At 34.6% G+C, this 26,659-nt stretch overlaps 1 protein-coding gene across 1 annotated transcript; it reads right to left on the bottom strand.

The window, feature by feature from the left end:
- Window positions 1–57: 57 nt before the first annotated feature.
- LOC134798978 (uncharacterized) lies at window positions 58–25,836 on the bottom strand. The gene is made up of 12 exons (XM_063771402.1): window positions 25,813–25,836; window positions 24,805–24,900; window positions 24,314–24,440; window positions 22,876–22,949; window positions 20,394–20,447; window positions 19,638–19,733; window positions 19,146–19,272; window positions 3,406–3,479; window positions 1,249–1,302; window positions 532–627; window positions 150–166; window positions 58–64 (listed from the first exon to the last, which is right to left on the bottom strand). The coding sequence occupies exons 1-12, from the start codon at window positions 25,834–25,836 to the stop codon at window positions 58–60; spliced, it is 846 nt and encodes a 281-aa protein (XP_063627472.1).
- Window positions 25,837–26,659: the final 823 nt, after the last annotated feature.

Consider the following 26,659-nt stretch of genomic DNA (forward strand, 5'->3'; position numbering starts at 1 on the left):
CTGAAATAAAGTTTAAATAAATAAATATAATGTATTTACCACGGTTGCATGTTTGAGCTATTTGCTGAAATATCGATTCTTGGTTGTTTATGATTACATCTGTAGGAAATATACTCTTTATGAATTCTGTCCCTTTACTCTCCACGTACCATCCGCGCTCATCTATCTGCAAATAACAAACTAAGTATAAGAAGCTATTAGAAGCAATATGACAATTTATGACACTAATAATGTAACTTCGCCCATCCATGCAATGATAATCCCTATGACAGTTTCTCCAAGTCGCTTTAGGATACGATTAATTTAACTGAAGAAATGTTTCTCTTAAAAAAATATTTTACTTATAAATAATTTAAAAGGGGATACCCACTTTATGAATGAAATACATTAATAAAGTGATCATGCAATTTTGCAGCTCGCTGTACACCCAGCAGCCACATTGCCTATTAATGGAATTCAGTCATAAAGTGTCCATGCACTTTTGCAGCCGGATGTACATCCGTGATTTAAAAAAAAAACATCACAACTTACAACTCCTAATTTCTTCATTATACACAGTTTGACACAAGTCTCGTTTGTTATTTTGCGGCAATTTTCTTCAACCACCTTTAATGTTTCGGGTGTTATCTGAAAATAACCGTAAAAATAAGAAGTGTATGAGGAAAATTATAAACGATACTTAATAGAAACGTGAAGAGTGTTTATTTATGACTCGAGTCTACAGTTTATATAAGTACCTCCCGTGACACAGATTATTTTTCATCACACTTGCGAAGAAAATAAGTTTTGGCAATAATTTCATTTTTAGTACAAGCTTTTATCGCTGACTGTATTTTTTTCCACAGACAACTATTTAATTAATTATTTAATTATAATTGCTTATATAATGTATGTACTCGTACATATCAGGTCTTCCAGTAACAATTGTTTCAATACATGCATGCTACCCATATCGGGTGTGGCAATGACAGATGCTTATAATTATAAATTAATAAGTAATGTATGAATAATATTACAACTTCCGAGATTAAATACTGGTTAGAGCCATATAAGGAATTTAAATAATTATAATGAAGTAAAATATAGTGTTCATTGTCCCTTCTGTGATGTATATTTTACAGCGACAAAAAAAAGGTTTGTTGTGAACCATATCAAAAGTGCGAGTCGGACTCGCCCACCGAGGGTTCCGTTCTTTTTAGTATCTATATATTTTTTTTTTTTTTTATATTTATTTCTAAAATCCATTACCGCAGTTTCCTTTTCGGGCTCCATCTCGTTCCCGTCGTCTTTATTCTGTAGTACCTATTAACATAATAGTAGTTTCTACATAATGCCTAATTATGTACAGTTACAGACACTGCTTTATCGACACACATATTATAAACTTTCTATGATATATTCACTAACGTCATATTACAGCCGACATTGGTGTCAGTACTTCGCTCTCTGGCGGAACTCACGGATATGAGGTGGCGTCTCCGAAAAATTTTACACGAAACTTTTGTTATAGTTACTTTAAAAACAACAAAACAAATTATTTTTTACTTACAAACTAATTAAAAGGTAAATTGTACGTTAAATGGTGGCAATTGAAAACTTATTTCACGCCCGTAGTAGTAGTAGTTTTTTTTTATTCAGAGACAAACTAGAGTCGAGGTCGATTGCCATATCGTTCGATACCAACTAACATGCGAGATTTGTCAATATTGTATGAAATTGATATATGGTTTCGAATAAAACGTCATCTCGACTGATATTAGAATAGGGGTCAAATCAAATTGCTTTTTTTTTCAGTGATGTTCGAAATTTGAATGCATTACCAAATCGATTTTGATATAGTAATGAAGCTATTACAACATTTTCACAGATAAGAAATTTGCTGTAACAAAACAGTTTATAGTAATGTGGGCCATTATTTACGGATTTTGAAGGCATCATAGAGGGTTTATGATATGTGTGTATATAAATTATATAATTAAAACATGCTACTTACAAAATATAGAAAATTGGATGTCACACAAAGTTAAGTATATTCAGAAAACCATTTGAATTGTTTAAAACGTTACATAGAGAAATACCATTTCTAAAAACATTATTCTGTTTTTTTATTCTTACCTAACTACTAATCTCACTATTCACTTTACTAGCGTACAACGTCAAGCTAATACAACTTTACTTATATTAGGTATAAATATCTTTGGGGCAACCTACTTACATACTTAGAGATGGAACAATTCCTACCTACGCAAAACATACACTATGGATGGGTCCTAGGCGTAGGCGATGATATTCATATTTATGTGGCGTATACATAAATACCTATATATTCGTACATGCATACATAGAAAGCATCCATCACTCGGGAAAAAACTTTCAGTACTGATTATCACAAAAATTCTCCTAACAGAATTCGAACCCAGGACCAATAGATAAAGTGTAATAAGTTAATACAGTTACGAAAACCTTCATTATGCATGGTCCGATACGGACTTGTCGATTTTTGATCACTGGCAAGATTTAAGTATAAACAAGTGACCACTTCAAGTACAACCTGGCTGAAACGTCGGATAAAAGGTAAGATAATGAAATTTAATCGTCATTAACTAATCATTACTTGCGTGCTCCAGCTGCGTGCAATACAATAGTAATCATTTCATAATATAGGAGGCAAACAAGCAGAAGAATCGCCTGATGGTAAGCGATGGCCGCCGTCGCCCGCAACACCAGAAGAGTTATAAGTGCGTTGCCGAAAATTAAGAATCCCAGTACGCTCTTTTTATTGATGGTCTGAAGGTCGGGTTCGAATCCTGGTACATATAAGGGAAGTTATTTTTTGGTTCCTGAGTTATATATGTTTTCTATGTATTTATGTATAAGTCTTTATCTATTTATTATATATACATGGGTAATACACGAAGTTTCTTTTATGAGCCACATAGAGATTACGCACTGAAAGATAATGTTAATTGTTGGAAAATATAACTCTGTCTATTTTTTGGGGTACAATTTATTTGGGGGTGATTTGTATATTTATAAAATATTAACCCGGGAAAATAGTATATAATAAAAATTTGTAGATAATAAACTTAATGGCGGTGTTTCCCCTCATATGCAAAAAAAAAAACAGTGGAAACCGTTTAATACGATCACGTTTTATACAATTTCTTACACAATTAACGCTTAATTTTACATGTGTTGTTTTTTGTTTATACAGTTGTTTCCAGTTAAGATGCGTTTTTGACGTGGACCTTACAGAACTAATCCTCATCTAAACCTCTCGACTGACGCGCGCAGCTACAGCACAAAATCAACCTTCGTTTATTGCCACTTGTTCACAATATCGCGCCGCACACGATAGGCGTGGCGCTCAAGGAGTAAAGCGGGTTCTACTGTAACTTAGCTTACCTTCTCCATTTCTTCATTTAAGCACTTTGCCACTTCTTCACCTCGATGACAGTTATTGCTGACATGTTTGTTTACTGTAAATAAGCACATTATTGTCTTCGATTACCTCGATAGTTACTCAAGAAATAAGACTCTCTACCTAAAAGTAATATATCGCGTATAATGAATTTAAAATACATCCCATGATTTGCAACATGATTTGCAATTAAATGATTATGACCAGCCAACGTGGTCAACAAGAGACTGAGGAAAAATAAATATTGGATTGTACAAAACTAACCACATACATAAATAATGAACGAAAACTTTAAATTTTAAGGCAGGTCGTTCATGCACAATTAGGGCATAAAGTTAGTTCCACTAAGCTGGGATCATAACTGGCCACGCCTCATTAAACAAACACCTATTAACCCTACGTATTACAGATATTAGCAATATATATGCTCTGCAGAGTATGCATGGAGGCAGATGAGACAGCCGCCCACGTCATTTTCGAATGACAGAGTACCGGGCACAACACCTCGGCTCACCCAGAAGTCGTCGGCAATGTCAAGGGTCTGCTAGGCTTCTTGGTAGAGTCGGGTTGGCAAGAATAGTGCCGCTAACCCATCACGCAAAATAGGCGTAATAACAATATATGACGTCGAGTTGCGGAAACCAAACCCGCGAGAACTTATAACCTATTTATACTAATATACATATTATTAATAGCGAGATGCACTGCATTTGAGTTGACGCATTCGCTAGCGTTTAAGGCGTACGTCAATGAAAAAAAAAAACACCATATTGAAATTGTCTCTGAATGATGAATAATTAAGTAAGATTAAGAAGAATTATGTATCAACGCTTTACTAAAGTACCTACACTAACTAGGTAGGTAACTTTTTAGGATGCTGAATTAAGTACCTAAGAGGAATAACTGTCGCGACTATTGAACCGATTCCGACTCGGGACGAATCTCACGAGGTTAAAACTACTTTCTAACATACCTACATAACCGTGAGCCAGTTAACGTGTTAATGTCATTTTGACGAAAGCTTCTGCCATCCATCTGACCTTCCAACTCAGAGGGACAAATTGGGTCTTATTGAGATTAGTCCGAATTTTTTACGAATGTGTTCCTCTTTATGTTTTAGTCGAGCGGTAAATATATTGTTGGGTTATTACCGGGTCGATGATGAAAACTAATACTTGTACCAATATTTTAACTTTATTCATTTGTTATAAACATAATAACAACCAATTTACAATCAAATATTCAAGACGTCTTCACTCTAACTTGTCCGTACTCGAACTGGCCACTTGTCACTGGTATACCCCCTTTTTATTACAATTCAACATGGCGGGAACCAGTGACAAGTATGAGTCAATTGATACTCTTTTATAAATTATTCATAAACAAAAGTAAGAATGATCAAAATATAAGCTATTAATAAATAATGATCCTTACAGCTCGGCCATCCTGTTCGAGGCGAGACCCTTCGCCAAACCTTAATATGTATAAAATAGTTAAAAATAATGATAAAAATAAAGACAAATTTATGAAAATAATGAATCAAAATGTATACATTAAAACAAACCAAGATTCACTGATCCAATATTACTATGTGAATGATATTTATGCACATAATATGCATATTAAATAATAATAAGTAACAAGAGAAAATAAAATTACAAACACGTAATACTCATGTGCACTCATGATTGCACGATATATACTATTAATAAGATTATAATTATAATGTGTATTATTGTTAATTATTAGGCATTAATAAAATGATAATTAATGATAATTAGGAAATAGGTGGCCGGTACCAGAACATAATATTATTAATCGTTCAAATTATGGTTTTCGAAGAATTTTCACAAGTCTGTTATCAAGGTTATAGAAACTATATGTCATCATAGAAACGAATAAATTTAATTAGTTCGGCCTGCAGAAATATAACAAAATATTAAACAATAGAAAATTCATATGATAAGCGTAATAGACGGTACACTATGTTTCATTATGTAATAGTAAGATTACGCAATCTAGCATTATTAAGTTTTCTTTAACACTTGTTAAATTTCAATAATTATGATCAAGAAATATAATATAATATACGTACACAACACCATTCACTTTCGCACGTAAATATTCAAACCGCTATACATGGATCACTTCCCCAACAGAAGATAGTTGCGTCACCGCGGGTTGCGCCGTCTGCCTAACCGACGCCGTACGTTCTCATTAACTGCAATGGTGCCACCGACCACGCAAGCTCTGCCCACTGCGATAGTGCCGTCGACACATCTGAAGCTGTCCTCGATGATGATGCCGCCAACCACGCTGATGCTGCGCAACACGGGGCACCGGATCTCGTGCCGCTACTAGCCGCAGCTTCGCGTGCCATGATGCCAGCATTCGAAGACTCTGCGGTGTAGTCAACGATCGTACTTCTGCGTAGAAGCACGTTAGTTCTGCTAAGGAACAGGAATGTCATCACCCTGGCCATCTCACCTAGGCACTCCTGGGTCGGAAGTGATTCCACACCCCGACCCTCTCACCTGGGCACTCCTGGGTGGTAATGGAATACCAAACCCTGGCCCTTTCACCTGGACGCTCCTGGGTCGTTCTGAAACTTTCAAGACTTTCTTTAGATATATGAAATTAAAACTTCCTTTTTTAAATTATTATTGAATACTCGTGGTTTTATTTCATTGATTTATTTAATCATTAATCTTTATAGTTATATCGATTTAAGCATGTTATGAATTTATTGTTTCACGTTTCAATTATTTTAGTACATAAACGACATGGCTACCAAATTGTACCTAATTTGTATTAATTATTATAATATTTGTAAAAAAAATAGTCCACAATTCAGTATATCATGTATTGCGCAATAAGGTTTAATAAAGAAAATAGGGCATAAGTGTCACATCTCTATAAAAAATGCATGGTTCTGATTTTATATCTTCGGGCCCAGCCCGTAGTTGACATGAATGCAATCATAAAAGTGACATATTATGTATTTTTTGTTTGGGCTACTGATTATCTGATGATATAATATGTTGATTTAAATTAACACAAACTTTTGATATTACTTCGAACGTTACCTGTAGCCAACGATTATTTTTTTATTAAGATATCTTATTGTAGAGGTAGTTCTATTAACCTGCTATTATCAACAGTCAAAGTTTTATATTTTAATATGAATGCGACCGACTAATCCTCATTCGAACCGCTTACACGCCTTAGGTCATAAATATAGCCATTAAAGATCCATCAAGTAGGTATAAGAACATAAACTAAGTAACCGTTAGGTTTTATAAATTTGAATGAACGAATGAATAATTTTATTACAGAACTTCGTAACTTCATTACAAGAACAAATTCCTCATCACATAAAATGGATTTAAACATCAGACATAAACTAGTTAATTAATTATTCCACATGAATGATGAACATCTACATTGCGATTTATTTTTAAAAGTATTTGGTCATTATCCACTCAACCGTCCGGCCCGCGAGACTGTTTTCCTGTCAACCGTCCGGGTTTTTTTAGCGACGCACACCCCGCGCAGCGCATTCACAATTTTCTACAAAAATTATAATTACACTGCCATCTAAATTTTTTTAGAGCTAACTATTTTGTTAGGCTACGTTGTCCCATCAAGAGAATTAGGAAATAATGCCGAAATATTCCGTTAGATGGCTCTGAAATCAATTCTTTCTTCCACCCCTTTGGATAGTAAGGTTCCCGCGGACGGTTAAGAGCATATTTTTTTCGGATACTATGCTATCGTCGGACGGTCAAGTGGTTATAACAATACTCTTAGCGAATCTAGATCGAATAATATTCATGTTACAAAGTGACTAAGAAATACTATATTTGTTTTTTTTTCAACAGGTTTTATCTGAACCAACAAGTTTATTATTGTAGTTGAGTTTGAATACCAAATATTTAATTTCCAGCTATAGTCGTGATTTTTTTTTATTTTTCAGAAACTAAAGTCTAATAGGTATTACGGTGCATTTGTTATCCTAATTCCTTATTCGGACATATCTAAAGAATTAATGATAATACTAATTAAATCAGATTCGACAATTAATGCATGTAATTCTAATTATGTATGTATGCTTGGAGTATGTTTATTATTAAAATTATTCTGGTTTAACGAAAATAAGACTTAATTATAATACTATTTTACTATATCGAGATATTCGTACATAATTAATGTGAGACAAATTAAGAACCGTTTTCTGAAGCCTCATTAAATAAAAACTATATATTTAATTTTTGTAACTTTATAACTTGTATTGAAATTGACATTCAAATAAATGGGACTTTCTTATGAATTATCGATTATCGAACACGGTATTAGAATACATATAAAAATATGTAAATTCACATATGCATAATAATCATGTTTAATTGTCAAGTAATATTGAACAGTTTGACAGTATATTAAAAGCGAAGCACCTTATCAATTATTATTTGATATATAAAAGTTCATAATGATGTTGTACTATGGTGGTTTAAATAATGGAAGAAATGAGTTCCCGTGTAAATTTAAAAGCTTTACTTATGAATTAAACATAACAACATTTATTTCTAAACTGAAATAAATGTCATATACTAAGAAAAAGTGACCAAGGCCTCCAGTGCCCCAGGCTGGAATCGAACCAGCGTCCTCTGCTATCGCGGCAGGTGCCTGAACACTTTCATAGTAACATTTATTTCTTTTGCAGAGAATTTACCGTATATTCCTCAGTAATAACCATTGGTTTTATATATATTTTACATTATGAATGTCTAATCTCTATGGCTCACGCGCCCAGCCAAGTTCAAGTTGAGCATTAAGAAAACGGGCATCATTAATCTACTCGTATATCGATTTCTATTACATGTAATTTTATATTTACGAACGAGCGATAATCGTTGTTTCCTTTATTAATCAAGTGTCGTTATCTATTTCCTTCGTCTCTTTTTTTTTTGTAAATATAAAAGTATTATTACAATCTTAGGATTTTAGCAACTCGTGTATAACACACATAATATGATATTTCATACCGTTTTAATCTAAACTGCACTCAGATGAGAACTCAACATATTAGTAATAGACGTGTAGAAATTTTATTAATTTTTTCTTTGCTTATTATTACTGTTTATTATGTTTTTATGATTAAATTATACTGATATATGGTTGACTAATTATTTTAAATTGTTGTAAATATATTTATGAAAGTTGGAATAAAAGTGTAGCGCATTCATCCACGCGCGTCAAGTCTCACGCGTTCATCCACGTGCGTTTAAGTCTCGCACGTTCATCCACGCGCATTAAAGTCTCACACGTCCATCCACGTGCGTTGTATATTGTGTATACCTACACAAACACATCGATTCCACAAGATTAACATGGCGCTTCTTATCTACTGATACTAGTGTCTGCACATACGTCATCGACTCTTTATATGAAAACTACTCAACGTATAGCTCTGACTCTATACATATGGCTCTACATATGGCTCTACATATGGCTCTACATATGGCTCTACATATGGCTCTACATATGGCTCTACATATGGCTCTACATATGGCTCTACATATGGCTCTACATATGGCTCTACATATGGCTCTACATATGGCTCTACATATGGCTCTACATATGGCTCTACATATGGCTCTACATATGACTCTACATATGGCTCTACATATGGCTCTACATATGACTCTACATATGACTCTACATATGACTCTACATATGACTCTACATATGACTCTACATATTACTCTACATATGACTCTACATATGACTCTACATATGACTCTACATATGACTCTACATATGACTCTACATATGACTCTACATATGACTCTACATATGACTCTACATATGACTCTACATATGACTCTACATATGACTCTACATATGACTCTACATATTGTAACAAGCGTTTTGGTCTTATTAAGCTATGGACTATGGACTGAGCGAGAGGGAGAGCGATAGATAGCACACCTGTATTCATGCGTCCCGTGAAATAAATTACAAAGTGATACAAAACCTAAGAAAATCCTACTAAAAGTTATACTAAGTGAAAGTTAAGTGACAAATTAATAAAAACACATTAAAATTCTTTCAAAAATATGCATTAAAAGTGCTTAAATAAGTGTTTAAAGTGGCCTAACGGATGTGATATACTTGAAACCGAACAAACGACAAACTTCACCGTCTCGCCATTGGTCCATCATACGTCTGTCCCGCTTCTACTAAAGAGAAACCTGCCGCCGATATCTTCCCTCCTTCGCGCTGATTGGCCGAATTCTAGCAAGTAAAAAAGGTAACTAGACCATAGCAAAATGAAGTGCCTTGTTTGCGATCTCGAAGTTAAATATGCTAGCGAAATGATAAAATGCACAGCATGCGGAAGGCACTGTCACCAATCTTGCCTGAACATGACTTCTGCATATTATATGGCAAACCATTTCCATCTAGAAAAAACCTGGCTCTGTGAACTGTGCAATAATGTTACCCGCAGGCCAAAAAATGATAATACACCAATTAGAAAACCTGCTGCACCAAACCTGAACGACACTACAATGTCAGTCGATGACCCCGTACATGACCGTACAGATTATAGCTCAGGACCCCAGAACACTCTACAAACTCCACCCAATGTGTATTCTAGTAAGGAGAGCCCTATTACCCTCGAGAGCATTAGTAAATTGCTAGACTTTAAACTAAGAGAAAACAACCAGTCAATACTCAATGATCTCAAAAACACAATACAACTCGAGATAAATAAAACGATTGCTGACCTAATGACAGATATTACCTCACGCACTAACCAAATAACCACGGAACAAACTAGTATAAAAGGCAGCATAGAAATCATAGACAGTAAAATAAAACTCCTAGAAAAGAAAAGCACTGCACTACAAATAGAACTAAGCCACCTGGATCATAAAATAATTCATAAATCGCAGGATACCTGCGAAAATAACAGTAAAATAATAGTTATCCACGGACTATCTGAATACCGCGACGAACACGAAGTTGACCTTGAGAGCCGTATCATATACCTATGTCACGACGTCTTGGGCGTTGATCTAACTGGGTACATAGAAGAGATCTCTAGAATAGGAAAAAATACCAGGACCACTAGACCACTGAAAATTGAATTAATTAGCAAGCGAATGACTAAATATATCCTAAACAATTCACGACAATTTAAGAACACTGGTATATCTATCTCTGAGTACTTAACCGGAAAGTCACTAGAACAAAGGCAGCTTCTAATATCGAATTTACGATTAGCTCGACAAAACGGTCATCACGCTGTTATACGCGACAACAAGCTCGTAGTCAACGGGAAGATCACCGACCTAGAACCCCAATACCCGCCAGAACAAAAGCCACAAAATGTAAACGAGAACCATTCCACGACCGGTACCCACGAACACTTCAATTCGGCTTGCTCACAGAACATCACTATTTCTAACATTCCCGGCCTAGATACCAGTAACGAGCAAAATAACTGTTCATTTCGCAACAACACCGCCGCATAATAGAAACAATCATATCACTAACGTTAATATATTGTATCAAAATATGCAAAGCTTATACAATAAAATACCGTTACTCGAGTCATTACTACAATGCGATAATAGCCACCAGTACGAAGCACTTTGCATTTCCGAGTCTTGGCTGTCGAAAGAAAAAAGTGAGATCATTAACATCGGAGGATACGTCCTCGCATCATCATACTGCAGAGCGAACTACGCGGGCGGAGGCGCTTGCATACTACTGCGGGACGACATGCTGTACGAGGAGCGAAAGGATATTGTGGATCACTCGGTTGAATATGTTATTGAAATCGCTGCCGTAGAACTTACTAAATTAAATGCAATAATTATTGTAATATATTGGAATAATAAAAATGTCGATACTTTCTATACACAACTGAGATCGGTCTTAGAACATTTAAGTAAAAAATATAATAAGAAATCAATTATTCTAGGAGGCGATTTTAACACCAACGTATTGGAAAATAATAAAAGTTCTTCAACTCTAATACATTTAATGCTAGAGTATAACTTCACACAACACATTAAAGAACCGACACGAGTGACAAACACCTCCTCAACTTGTTTAGACTTGATTTTCACTTTAAACTTTAAAAATAGTTCATTAAATACGCGCGTTCATGATTTCGGATTTTCTGACCACAAAGGCACTCTTCTACACACAGAGATTACTAATGAGAATAAAAAAAAGAATTTTATGGCCTGGAAAATTTATAAGCGGTCGTTCAATACAGATAATATATCAAAATTTAAATCAGAGCTACAAGAAATAGATTGGAACCAAAAACTACATCCAAGTAATGACGTAAACGTAAATTATCACATCTTCGTAAGTACATTAAAAGAAACCTTAAACAAATGCATTCCAAGAAAGTTAACCACAATAAAGTCAAACAATAAAAGAAAGTGGCTTTCTAAGGGGATTAAGTTATCGTGCAAGCACAAAAGAATCTTAAAAACTTTAGTAACTTATACAAAAAATCCAATTCTTACAAGACACTACAAGCAGTATGCAAAATTTCTAAAACGCGCCATTTCACAATCTAAAAGGTATCAATATATAACAGCATTACGAAACTCCGAGAACGTATCGAGAGCTATGTGGAGAATAATTAAGGAACGTACAAACAAAATCATCAAACGACCACAACACAACATCGAACTAGCGATCAATACTAATCTTACGTCTGACCCGAAACAAGTAGCAAACGCGTTCAATGCATTTTTTGCATCCGTCGGGCGAGTCACCGGGGGAGAGGAGCCACGCGGGCGGCCGGGTCCACGCACACTCAACACCATGTACCTGCGACCGGTCGAGCCGCACGAAATAAAGGCGATCATACGAAACTTGAAAAATAAAAGTAGTTACGGCATCGACGAATTACCGCCTAAATTAATTAAAAGCTGTGCCGATGAATTGACCTTACCGTATTATTTGCTTGTTAATAAGTCGTTTACTGATGGAATATTCCCTGACCAACTAAAGACTTCTATTATTAAGCCGATTCATAAAAAAGGTGCTAAGTCAGATCCCAATAATTACAGGCCTATTGCCCTACTACCGACTTCGTCAAAGATCTTCGAACTAGCGATGTGCAAACGCCTGAACTCATTTTGCGAAAAATACTCCATCTTTAATGAAAGCCAGAATGGTTTCCGACGAAACCGTTCAACTGTACTGGCCACTTATAAATATATACAAGAAGCGCTAAACATTTTAAATGATAGAAAATACGCGGTCGGTATTTTATTAGATATGTCGAAAGCCTACGATAGAGTACAATACAAAATTCTCCTAGACAAGCTACACGAAATAGGTATAAGAGGGACAGCGCATAAATGGTTCACCTCGTACTTAGAGAACCGTAAACAATACGTCGAGATACAATACCTAGACCACCAAACTGGAATGATCGACAATATTAAATCGGACTCTCAATCAGTCAAGCATTCCATCCCCCAAGGATCCTGTATCGGATGTTTATTATTTTTAATATATATAAACAATCTTCCTAGGAATCTAGATGACCTATGCGTACTGTTCGCGGACGATATTTCGATCCTAATGTCTTGTCAGAACGACCAAAATCTACAAAATGATATAACTAATACACTGACAAAACTGACAGACTGGTTGACTGACCATAATTTGGATATAAATTTCTCTAAAACCAAAATTATGCAATTTAGACCATACCAAAAAAACGCGTTAGATATAAATTACTCCTTTAACGGGCAAACAATAGAATGTGTAGATACATTCACCCTCCTTGGTTTGAATATCGACACGCACATAAATTGGAAATCACATATCCAAAAATTAGCCAGTAAACTTTCGACATTTATATACACTCTTAGAGAATTAAAAAGATCAACGAACTTCGAATGCGCCCTGGCGGCTTACTACGCATACGCCTTTTCGTGGTTTAATTACGGGATAATCCTTTGGGGAAACAGTACAGATATAGAGGAAATATTCTTATTACAAAAAAAATGCATACGAACACTAGCTAATATTACAGTACCAGATAGTTGTAGACCCTATTTTATGAAATATAAAATCCTGACATTAACATCAATCTACATATTTGAAATTTGTAAGTTCGTCAGAAAATATCCTCATTTTTTTCCAAAATTTGCCGACCGTCCTCGACGATACGAAAGTAGATATAAGCATAACCTGGCGCCACCCGAACGTTCAGAACTACAGCTACACAAAACAAGTACAAAAATGATGGCCATCAAAATATATAATACACTCAGCGACGACATTAAACTTCAGACATCAGATAAACAATTCAATAAACTGTTGAAGAACTTATTAGTTAACAAGTGTTACTATAAATTGAATGATTTCTTGGAAGATAAAAATGATCACGAATGTTATTAGTTTTAATTATTACTCACTTTATTATTTTTATTATTTAACTCATTTCATTTTACCACTTATTATTAAACATTGTGTGACATAAAATTATTCTTGACATGACTATTAAATAAATTAATATTATATACCTACTTACACTACAATTTCAATGTTAATTTTAATTATCAATAATATTTCCTAGACATTCATTACTATAAAATTTTAAATTACAATCTCTTAACCATTGTTTAAAGACCTAATTTTATAATTATTATATAAATACTGTCGAATACCTAGCATAATTTAGTTCTAAGACTATTGCTGTGCCCTACCAGGGTCCATGTGAAACTCACTATTACTATGTAACACCAATGTAACAACCATGGATGCAATAAATAAATTATAAATTATGAATTATGACTATTGGTGGTACTCAGGGTTCGTGGGTCTGACGCTCTATTGTCACACTACACGTCTGTGTTATTCCTAAAAATCTATCTGCCAACTAAATTAATTTTAGAGAGAAAGAGTAAGCAGTAATATTGGGCGCCAGCACGCTATAGAGCGTACAAAATAGGTAAAGCTAAGATGAAAAAAAGAAAACTATTGTTCAAGCTCGACACAATTAAATATAATTTCCAAAGCTTCACACAAGGAAAACAGTAGTAGTACAGTAAAGCAGTACAGAAAATAACCTTATGCTATTAAGTATACTAAGAACACTATGCTATCGGACTGGCTAGGCAGTCTCAGTTAAAGTTTATTAAGTCTATACACTAATTATGCACTGAGCACTTGAAGTTTATTAAGAGGCCACTATTGCGTGAAGCTAATTAAAGTCTATTGATACTAGCACACCTAAATCACGTGCCTATAGTAAAAGGCAGTCTGGCTGTGTCCACGTGTTACGCCAGAGGCGCATAGGTTGGAGCCAAAAGCCGCGGTGACACGTGCCGAAACCGTCAGCCACGTGTCCAAGTGGCCGCCTATCTACCACGCCAACGTCGCGATGCGCAACAGTAATCACGAGCTCGAAAGAGCCAATAACAAATTAGATCTGACCACACCTGAGTCACGTGTCCATAGCGGAAGACGGTGAAGCCGTGGCCACGCACTGCTCCAGAGGCGCGCAGGGGAACAGCCAAGAGTCGCGGTGACACGCGGTGATACCGTCAGCCACGTGTCCAGGTGGCTGCCTGCCCGCTTCGCCAACGTCGCGAAGAACAGCACGAAGCTCCAGCCCAAGGTCCACAGCAACGCCCAGCGCCGACACGTGCCCGAAGAAAAAACCCAGGGTAGAGGCCGGCATTAAAGCTAAAGAAAAAAACACATATTGAAACGCAATATGAAAAGGATTGAGGTTACGCACATGTTAGACCTTGTTCTCCACTGAAATTAACTAGACATTAACCAAACTGACACACCGATCTGTTATTTACAGGAAAACTTACAAATTGGCCATGCGGTCATCCGACACACATGGACAAGGACAGAAAAAAGGTTACACTTCCTACAATAAAATCGCAAATGCTTACCCGGATTTCAATTGAAGCTGCCGATGCTACACTGCCGACATTTATAAAAAAATAATCCTAATTTGCCCTTACAGGGACGTAATATGGGACGCCATGTTGAGTTCTGTTTGCTGTAACAAAAGAAATGGAAAATCAGTATTGACAAACGTTGCAGAGAGCGGGCTATATTCTCCTAACATTAAACACTTGCGCTGTGACTTACCTTGCTACAAGAAGTCGAGGTGTGTTTCCATGTTTTACAGGGATGGCTCCCGTACAAAGCGACCAGAGAAGATCTATACCAACTTTCTCACATGGCTGCGGAAATCTCAGTGCCTTGATCGCGCTCGACAATCAATTTCCTCTCTTGTTATTTTTTTTTCAATCTACATCCGCGCTTCACAGCCAAGGAATTTTGCCAGGCATTGCAAACGATGTCCCAAACAATATTTGAAAATTATCATGTTAAAAGACTAACGATATTGAGTATTAATATTTAAGAAGAATTAAACCTAAATCTTTCAATCATTAAAGAAAATCTTTAATACTAAATAAGAACCATAAAGTTTCCTAGAGTAACAGCTTGCGACTAAGTGATCAAGTGCCATCTTGTGCGGATAGATGGCGCTGAAGACAATCCTGTGCGGTCTGTTCAACCACAATGCCGCTAGGTGTCGTTGTGAGTACCAAACTAAAAAAAGGAATTTCCCCTGCTACGTTTGAAACGTAACAATATGACTCTACATATGACTCTACATATGACTCTACATATGACTCTACATATGACTCTACATATGACTCTACATATGACTCTACATATGACTCTACATATGACTCTACATATGACTCTACATATGACTCTACATATGACTCTACATATGACTCTACATATGACTCTACATATTACGCATAAGCGTAGTTTTAAGTTACAACTTTTCAGTACTACACGCAACTTCAAAGATATCCACAGAATACACTATTATTCCAATTAAGGTCCTTTGTTTTTCATTTAGGTACCTAAGTATGATTTGAATTTACTACTATTACAGAAAAACAAAAATAATAAAAATGTAGCAAACGATACTGTCCTGTCAGATAAAACACAGGAGATTATTAGTGGTTTGCAAGACATTTCACATCCTATAAATAAAGGGGTAAATGAGTTTCTAAATGTTTAAAGTATGCGTAGCTCGCAATCAAATATTATATCAAATAGTTAAGCATATCGATGTCCCATCGACCTCGCATTTCTCCATGATCATCATGGTAACACACATACATTTATATACATTGATTAAGTACTCGTGCCAAAATTACTGGCCCTTACAAGGTTGTTATGATAAAAAACTGATTACATTAAGACTTGATGACATACAGTCATACAGTCTAAACAAAAGGTGACAGGTTATTAAATTGAATCCATTGAGATGCAAGTTCACGATATCTAGTATGTGTAAATTGACACAAAAAATACTTAATGCTCAGCGCACAAAGTTACGAGTTACGTATCTTGAGGAGTGTGCAATAGAAAAACAATAGAAAAATATTACATAAGTACATTCGTTAACGAGTTACTACTCGTGTATTCAACAAACGACATACGCTCCATAACATGGAGATTTAATATAGATGTATGTTCATACCAGAGTTGGGCAAAATTAGTTAAATTAAATAAAATGAGAATGGTAACGTTAGTTTTAATAACGGCAACTTATTTTGTCAATTTATCATGAGTTTACCAATTAGCTTGAATTCGACATGACACACTTATGAATTTATCATCGACATGGTTTTGGAAGTATTTTAATTATTCGAGCAGATGGTTATCATGGTTATTCAAAGTAACGTTTTAGTTGATAAAGTTAGAATAAGGTTCGTTTTACGACCGCTACTTCCTTTATTCCTTATGAAATCATTTGACTGAGCTTTATTTTAGTTTAATCACAGATTGCAATTATAAGTGCCCAACTCTGATTCATACTATTAATACGTTTAATATCCGATATGTCATAAAGGTGTTGTATTTCCATACAAGAAGGGAAAATAATTATAACTACGTGTTCTAGTAATTTAGCTTCATCGAGGCTTTCATAAGTAATGCTGCGTTGGGCAGCGTCGCTGAATGAAAACCGATATCGGTATAAAGGCACTAGGTAAAAAAAAAACCATGTTAATAGCTAATAGCACTAGGTACACAAGTTACATAACGTAACCCTGCATTATGGTTTCCAATTTGGACTTAGATCGTCACGTTATTTTCTTTTAAATAATGTATCGTCTTGTCGGTCTTGTGCGCATGGAATCGCAATATTATGTATAAACTTACATAGTGACCAGAATGATTTTAAAGTGAAGTTCCGAAAGGTCATATATTATAATGCCCAACATTTTAATAAAAGCAATATCTTAGATGCATTCGTAACAATATTACGTTATACACTGACGCCAATCGCGTTTAAAAAATTCATACTAGAGGCATTGCTAATACAAACTCAATAGGGGTTTACTTCAGAGGTATTCAATTGTCAAGATTTAATTTTTAGTTTACTCATCGGTGTCACGGTTACAAAGCCAGTGTATTCATACAATTTTAGTACCGCAAACTGACCTCAAAAGGTGCAACAGATCGTAAATCTTAATGTACATAAAACAATATCCTACTGTAGTTTGCTACTACAGTTGTACTATGCTATTTTGCTACGCAACAAAACTAAATAATGAGTCCTTAGCCTGAGTTTGAAATAATCGATGTGGTACACCATCATACAATCGAGTTTGATAATATAGAAACATTATAATGACATTCGATCTAATTTTCACTGACTCATATGTAATATTCAAAAACGCTTAAATGACAACTGTAGATTTTAAATTTCATAATTTTATTATAAGTGAGACTACCTGGCATCCGTTCGCACGTTCTTTCTACACATACATATACCAAAATTGGGCAAATCATCATCATGATCGTTAATAATATATACAGTATATTTAATACAGATATGACGGTAGGTTCTTAAACCAATTTTATTTAAAATGAAAGGGAGTAAAAAAATATATATAAAGAAATGACTTACCAAAATTTAATACACTTTCCGGTAAACATAGTTTACTCACTGATACAAACGAAAAAGAAAATAAAAACTTACGTTCGAGCGGCGTGGCAAAAATCCTATCGATTTTTGTTAGATCCCACTTCTGAAATTGTTGGGTTATTACCGGGTCGATGATGAAAACTAATACTTGTACCAATATTTTAACTTTATTCATTTGTTATAAACATAATAACAACCAATTTACAATCAAATATTCAAGACGTCTTCACTCTAACTTGTCCGTACTCGAACTGGCCACTTGTCACTGGTATACCCCCTTTTTATTACAATTCAACATGGCGGGAACCAGTGACAAGTATGAGTCAATTGATACTCTTTTATAAATTATTCATAAACAAAAGTAAGAATGATCAAAATATAAGCTATTAATAAATAATGATCCTTACAATATTGAGTATGAAATGATTTAACGTACCTATAGTGCATAAGTTCCGAAAAACTTATTGAAGCAAGCAGGGGTGTGAGTGTGAACCCGCGACCATTGGACTGAAAGTCGCACGCTCTTACCGTTAGGTTAGGTAATACCAGCGCTTTATTGGCATATTTCCACACAGGTTTGAGAATAAGGTTGACTGGTAGAGAATGCCTCATAGCATTAAGTTCGCCTTTACCTACATTAAGTTTTCTTTACTGAAATAAAGTTTAAATAAATAAATATAATGTATTTACCACGGTTGCATGTTTGAGCTATTTGCTGAAATATCGATTCTTGGTTGTCTATGATTACATCTGTAGGAAATATACTCTTTATGAATTCTGTCCCTTTACTCTCCACGTACCATCCGCGCTCATCTATCTGCAAATAACAAACTAAGTATAAGAAGCTATTAGAAGCAATATGACAATTTATGACACTAATAATGTAACTTCGCGCATCCATGCAATGATAATCCCTATGACAGTTTCTCCAAGTCGCTTTAGGATACGATTAATTTAACTGAAGAAATGTTTCTCTTAAAAAAATATTTTACTTATAAATAATTTAAAAGGGGATACCCACTTTATGAATGAAATACATTAATAAAGTGATCATGCAATTTTGCAGCTCGCTGTACACCCAGCAGCCACATTGCCTATTAATGGAATTCAGTCATAAAGTGTCCATGCACTTTTGCAGCCGGATGTACATCCGTGATTTAAAAAAAAAACATCACAACTTACAACTCCTAATTTCTTCATTATACACAGTTTGACACAAGTCTCGTTTGTTATTTTGCGGCAATTTTCTTCAACCACCTTTAATGTTTCGGGTGTTATCTGAAAATAACCGTAAAAATAAGAAGTGTATGAGGAAAATTATAAACGATACTTAATAGAAACGTGAAGAGTGTTTATTTATGACTCGAGTCTACAGTTTATATAAGTACCTCCCGTGACACAGATTATTTTTCATCACACTTGCGAAGAAAATAAGTTTTGGCAATAATTTCATTTTAAGTACAAGCTATTATCGCTGACTGTATTTGTTTCCACAGACAACTATTTAATTAATTATTTAATTATAATTGCTTATATATGTATGTACTCGTACATATCAGGTCTTCCAGTAACAATTGTTTCAATACATGCATGCTACCCATATCGGGTGTGGCAATGACAGATGCTTATAATTATAAATTAATAAGTAGTGTTATGATGAGACTTTCAAATTGGTTTATAATTTTATTTAAAATGAATAATATTACAACTTCCGAGATTAAATACTGGATAGAGCCATATAAGGAATTAAAATAATTATAATGAAGTAAAATATAGTGTTCATTGTCCCTTCTGTGATGTATATTTTACAGCGACAAAAAAAAAGGTTTGTTGTGAACCATATCAAAAGTGCGAGTCGGACTCGCCCACCGAGGGTTCCGTACTTTTTAGTATCTATATTATATATTTATTTTTATATTTATTTCTAAAATCCATTACCGCAGTTTCCTTTTCGGGCTCCATCTCGTTCCCGTCGTCTTTATTCTGTAGTACCTATTAACATAATAGTAGTTTCTACATAATGCCTAATTATGTACAGTTACAGACACTGCTTTATCGACACACATATTATAAACTTTCTATGATATATTCACTAACGTCATATTACAGCCGACATTGGTGTCAGTACTTCGCTCTCTGGCGGAACTCACGGATATGAGGTGGCGTCTCCGAAAAATTTTACACGAAACTTTTGTTATAGTTACTTTAAAAACAACAAAACAAATTATTTTTTACTTACAAACTAATTAAAAGGTAAATTGTACGTTAAATGGTGGCAATTGAAAACTTATTTCACGCCCGTAGTAGTAGTAGTAGTAGTTTTTTTTTATTCAGAGACAAACTAGAGTCGAGGTCGATTGCCATATCGTTCGATACCAACTAACATGCGAGATTTGTCAATATTGTATGAAATTGATATATGGTTTCGAATAAAACGTCATCTCGACTGATATTAGAATAGGGGTCAAATCAAATTGCTTTTTTTTTTCAGTGATGTTCGAAATTTGAATGCATTACCAAATCGATTTTGATATAGTAATGAAGCTATTACAACATTTTCACAGATAAGAAATTTGCTGTAACAAAACAGTTTATAGTAATGTGGGCCATTATTTACGGATTTTGAAGGCATCATAGAGGGTTTATGATATGTGTGTATATAAATTATATAATTAAAACATGCTACTTACAAAATATAGAAAATTGGATGTCACACAAAGTTAAGTATATTCAGAAAACCATTTGAATTGTTTAAAACGTTACATAGAGAAATACCATTTCTAAAAACATTATTCTGTTTTTTTATTCTTACCTAACTACTAATCTCACTATTCACTTTACTAGCGTACAACGTCAAGCTAATACAACTTTACTTATATTAGGTATAAATATCTTTGGGGCAACCTACTTACATACTTAGAGATGGAACAATTCCTACCTACGCAAAACATACACTATGGATGGGTCCTAGGCGTAGGCGATGATATTCATATTTATGTGGCGTATACATAAATATAATACTAGTATTACATTCCGATGTAATACTATCTACTTCTTTTGTTACTTATGCTTTTTTTTTTTGACATTTAGATTTTATTCTAGAAATTCTAGACTAGTATTTTTTTATACAATCTTTTTAATGTTTGACGATCCTTTTGTGAAATTCTTAGTGTTAAATTTGATATGTATAATAATCCAATTTTATTATGGAATAATATTAACATCAATAAATTGCTCTGATAATTAGATTAAGATTAATTACGATTCATAAGAGCTTGTTGCTAGGCCTACATGAATAAAGTATATTTTTGATTTTTTTTTTTTGATTTAAATACCTATATATTCGTACATGCATACATAGAAAGCATCCATCACTCGGGAAAAAACTTTCAGTACTGATTATCACAAAAATTCTCCTAACAGAATTCGAACCCAGGACCAATAGATAAAGTGTAATAAGTTAATACAGTTACGAAAACCTTCATTATGCATGGTCCGATACGGACTTGTCGATTTTTGATCACTGGCAAGATTTAAGTATAAACAAGTGACCACTTCAAGTGCAACCTGGCTGAAACGTCGGATAAAAGGTAAGATAATGAAATTTAATCGTCATTAACTAATCATTACTTGCGTGCTCCAGCTGCGTGCAATACAATAGTAATCATTTCATAATATAGGAGGCAAACAAGCAGAAGAATCGCCTGATGGTAAGCGATGGCCGCCGTCGCCCGCAACACCAGAAGAGTTATAAGTGCGTTGCCGAAAATTAAGAATCCCAGTACGCTCTTTTTATTGATGGTCTGAAGGTCGGGTTCGAATCCTGGTACATATAAGGGAAGTTATTTTTTGGTTCCTGAGTTATATATGTTTTCTATGTATTTATGTATAAGTCTTTATCTATTTATTATATATACATGGGTAATACACGAAGTTTCTTTTATGAGCCACATAGAGATTACGCACCGAAAGATAATGTTAATTGTTGGAAAATATAACTCTGTCTATTTTTTGGGGTACAATTTATTTGGGGGTGATTTGTATATTTTTAAAATATTAACCCGGAAAAATAGTAGATAATAACAATTTGTAGATAATAAACTGAACGGCGGTGTTTCCCCTCATATGCGAAAAAAAAAACAGTGGAAACCGTTTAATACGATCACGTTTCATACAATTTCTTACACAATAACGCTTAATTTTACATGTGTTGTTTTTTGTTTATACAGTTGTTTCCAGTTAAGATGCGTTTTTGACGTGGACCTTACAGAACTAATCCTCATCTAAACCTCTCGACTGACGCGCGCAGCTACAGCACAAAATCAACCTTCGTTTATTGCCACTTGTTCACAATATCGCGCCGCACACGATAGGCGTGGCGCTCAAGGAGTAAAGCGGGTTCTACTGTAACTTAGCTTACCTTCTCCATTTCTTCATTTAAGCACTTTGCCACTTCTTCACCTCGATGACAGTTATTGCTGACATGTTTGTTTACTGTAAATAAGCACATTATTGTCTTCGATTACCTCGATAGTTACTCAAGAAATAAGACTTTCTACCTAAAAGTAATATATCGCGTATAATGAATTTAAAATACATCCCATGGTTTGCAATTAAATGATTATGATTATGACGATTTGAACCATTTCCAGCCAACGTGGTCAACAAGAGACTGAGGAAAAATAAATATTGGATTGTACAAAACTAACCACATACATAAATAATGAACGAAAACTTTAAATTTTAAGGCAGGTCGTTCATGCACAATTAGGGCATAAAGTTAGTTCCACTAAGCTGGGATCATAACTGGCCACGCCTCATTAAACAAACACCTATTAACCCTACGTATTACAGATATTAGCAATATATATGCTCTGCAGAGCATGCATGGAGGCAGATGAGACAGCCGCCCACGTCATTTTCGAATGACAGAGTACCGGGCACAACACCTCGGCTCACCCAGAAGTCGTCGGCAATGTCAAGGGTCTGCTAGGCTTCTTGGTAGAGTGGGGTTGGCAAGAATAGTGCCGCTAACCCATCACGCAAAATAGGCGTAATAACAATATATGACGTCGAGTTGCGGAAACCAAACCCGCGAGAACTTATAACCTATTTATACTAATATACATATTATTAATAGCGAGATGCACTGCATTTGAGTTGACGCATTCGCCAGCGTTTAAGGCGTACGTCAATGAAAAAAAAACACCATATTGAAATTGTCTCTGAATGATGAATAATTAAGTAAGATTAAGAAAAATTATGTATCAACGCTTTACTAAAGTACCTACACTAACTAGGTAGGTAACTTTTTAGGATGCTGAATTAAGTACCTAAGAGGAATAACTGTCGCGACTATTGAACCGATTCCGACTCGGGGCGAATCTCACGAGGTTAAAACTACTTTCTAACATACCTACATAACCGTGAGCCAGTTAACGTGTTAATGTCATTTTGACGAAAGCTTCTGCCATCCATCTGACCTTCCAACTCAGAGGGACAAATTGGGTCTTATTGAGATTAGTCCGAATTTTTTACGAATGTGTTCCTCTTTATGTTTTAGTCGAGCGGTAAATATATTGAGTATGAAATGATTTAACGTACCTATAGTGCATAAGTTCCGAAAAACTTATTGAAGCAAGCAGGGGTGTGAGTGTGAACCCGCGACCATTGGACTGAAAGTCGCACGCTCTTACCGTTAGGTTAGGTAATACCAGCGCTTTATTGGGATATTTCCACACAGGTTTGAGAATAAGGTTGACTGGTAGAGAATGCCTCATAGCATTAAGTTCGCCTTTACCTACATTAAGTTTTCTTTACTGAAATAAAGTTTAAATAAATAAATATAATGTATTTACCACGGTTGCATGTTTGAGCTATTTGCTGAAATATCGATTCTTGGTTGTCTATGATTACATCTGTAGGAAATATACTCTTTATGAATTCTGTCCCTTTACTCTCCACGTACCATCCGCGCTCATCTATCTGCAAATAACAAACTAAGTATAAGAAGCTATTAGAAGCAATATGACAATTTATGACACTAATAATGTAACTTCGCGCATCCATGCAATGATAATCCCTATGACAGTTTCTCCAAGTCGCTTTAGGATACGATTAATTTAACTGAAGAAATGTTTCTCTTAAAAAAATATTTTACTTATAAATAATTTAAAAGGGGATACCCACTTTATGAATGAAATACATTAATAAAGTGATCATGCAATTTTGCAGCTCGCTGTACACCCAGCAGCCACATTGCCTATTAATGGAATTCAGTCATAAAGTGTCCATGCACTTTTGCAGCCGGATGTACATCCGTGATTTAAAAAAAAACATCACAACTTACAACTCCTAATTTTTTCATTATACACAGTTTGACACAAGTCTCGTTTGTTATTTTGCGGCAATTTTCTTCAACCACCTTTAATGTTTCGGGTGTTATCTGAAAATAACCGTAAAAATAAGAAGTGTATGAGGAAAATTATAAACGATACTTAATAGAAACGTGAAGAGTGTTTATTTATGACTCGAGTCTACAGTTTATATAAGTACCTCCCGGGACACAGATTATTTTTCATCACACTTGCGAAGAAAATAAGTTTTGGCAATAATTTCATTTTTAGTACAAGCTTTTATCGCTGACTGTATTTTTTTCCACAGACAACTATTTAATTAATTATTTAATTATAATTGCTTATATATGTATGTACACGTACATATCAGGTCTTCCAGTAACAATAGGGTATTTTCCTACTAGTCAAATCAGTTACTTTTTTAGAACTGTCAAAACGATTTGCTAATATGGAATTTATATGAAACATTACATCGTGACGTCACGGTCAACTCGCCTACTTTTTATATTTCTATCCGATTTATTAAATAGAACTTGTGTTTAAAAATAACTCCTATCTGTGTTTTTCTAATAATTATCTGGTGCTTTATTTCATGCATGGTGTAAAATAATTTATTTTAAATACAGTATAATACCCTATTGTTTCAATACATGCATGCTACCCATATCGGGTGTGGCAATGACAGATGCTTATAATTATAAATTAATAAGTAATGTTATGATGAGACTTTCAAATTGGTTTATAATTTTATTTAAAATGAATAATATTACTACTTCCGAGATTAAATACTGGATAGAGCCATATAAGGAATTAAAATAATTATAATGAAGTAAAATATAGTGTTCATTGTCCCTTCTGTGATGTATATTTTACAGCGACAAAAAAAAGGTTTGTTGTGAACCATATCAAAAGTGCGAGTCGGACTCGCCCACCGAGGGTTCCGTACTTTTTAGTATCTATATTATATTTTTTTTTTTATATTTATTTCTAAAATCCATTACCGCAGTTTCCTTTTCGGGCTCCATCTCGTTCCCGTCGTCTTTATTCTGGAGTACCTATTAACATAATAGTAGTTTCTACATAATGCCTAATTATGTACAGTTACAGACACTGCTTTATCGACACACATATTATAAACTTTCTATGATATATTCACTAACGTCATATTACAGCCGACATTGGTGTCAGTACTTCGCTCTCTGGCGGAACTCACGGATATGAGGTGGCGTCTCCGAAATATCTTTATCGCATATTTTACACGAAACTTTTGTTATAGTTACTTTAAAAACAACAAAACAAATTATTTTTTACTTACAAACTAAGGTAAGTACCCCTATTAACGACCCCATTAAAATTGGCATTCATTACCGCGGTATATACAAAATAGCGTTTAATAAGAAAGCTTATTAACTTTCTTAGAATCTAAGAACACAGAAATAAAGCCTTATCGTTTGACTATCGAATAAGTATAACATTGCTACGAAAACATCACGCAAAAAAGTCGAAAATACTAAACTAACGCATCAGGAGCGCAAGATTTGGTTGCTCCATACTAACACGCAACACCTCAAGTAAGTAAACGCGTATTATATTTAGTGATTAGCGTAATAATGGTAAATATTATGGAAAGACTAAGACTTGAGATTGATTCTTAGTTATTATCTTTATGGTTCCCAAATACTTTATTTGTGATATTTGCTCGGCAATTGGAAAAAAATAGGAAATTAAAAACCTCGGTGTTAGGTTCCATTTTCTTTGTGTGATACCTAATTTCGAGGTATACCTCGGTAATAACGGAAACGGCATTTTAGATTCGGGCGATCTTATATTCATATATAAATGCACATT

The sequence above is a fragment of the Cydia splendana genome, chromosome 17, assembly GCF_910591565.1.
Source record: "Cydia splendana chromosome 17, ilCydSple1.2, whole genome shotgun sequence".
NCBI lineage: Eukaryota > Metazoa > Arthropoda > Insecta > Lepidoptera > Tortricidae > Cydia > Cydia splendana.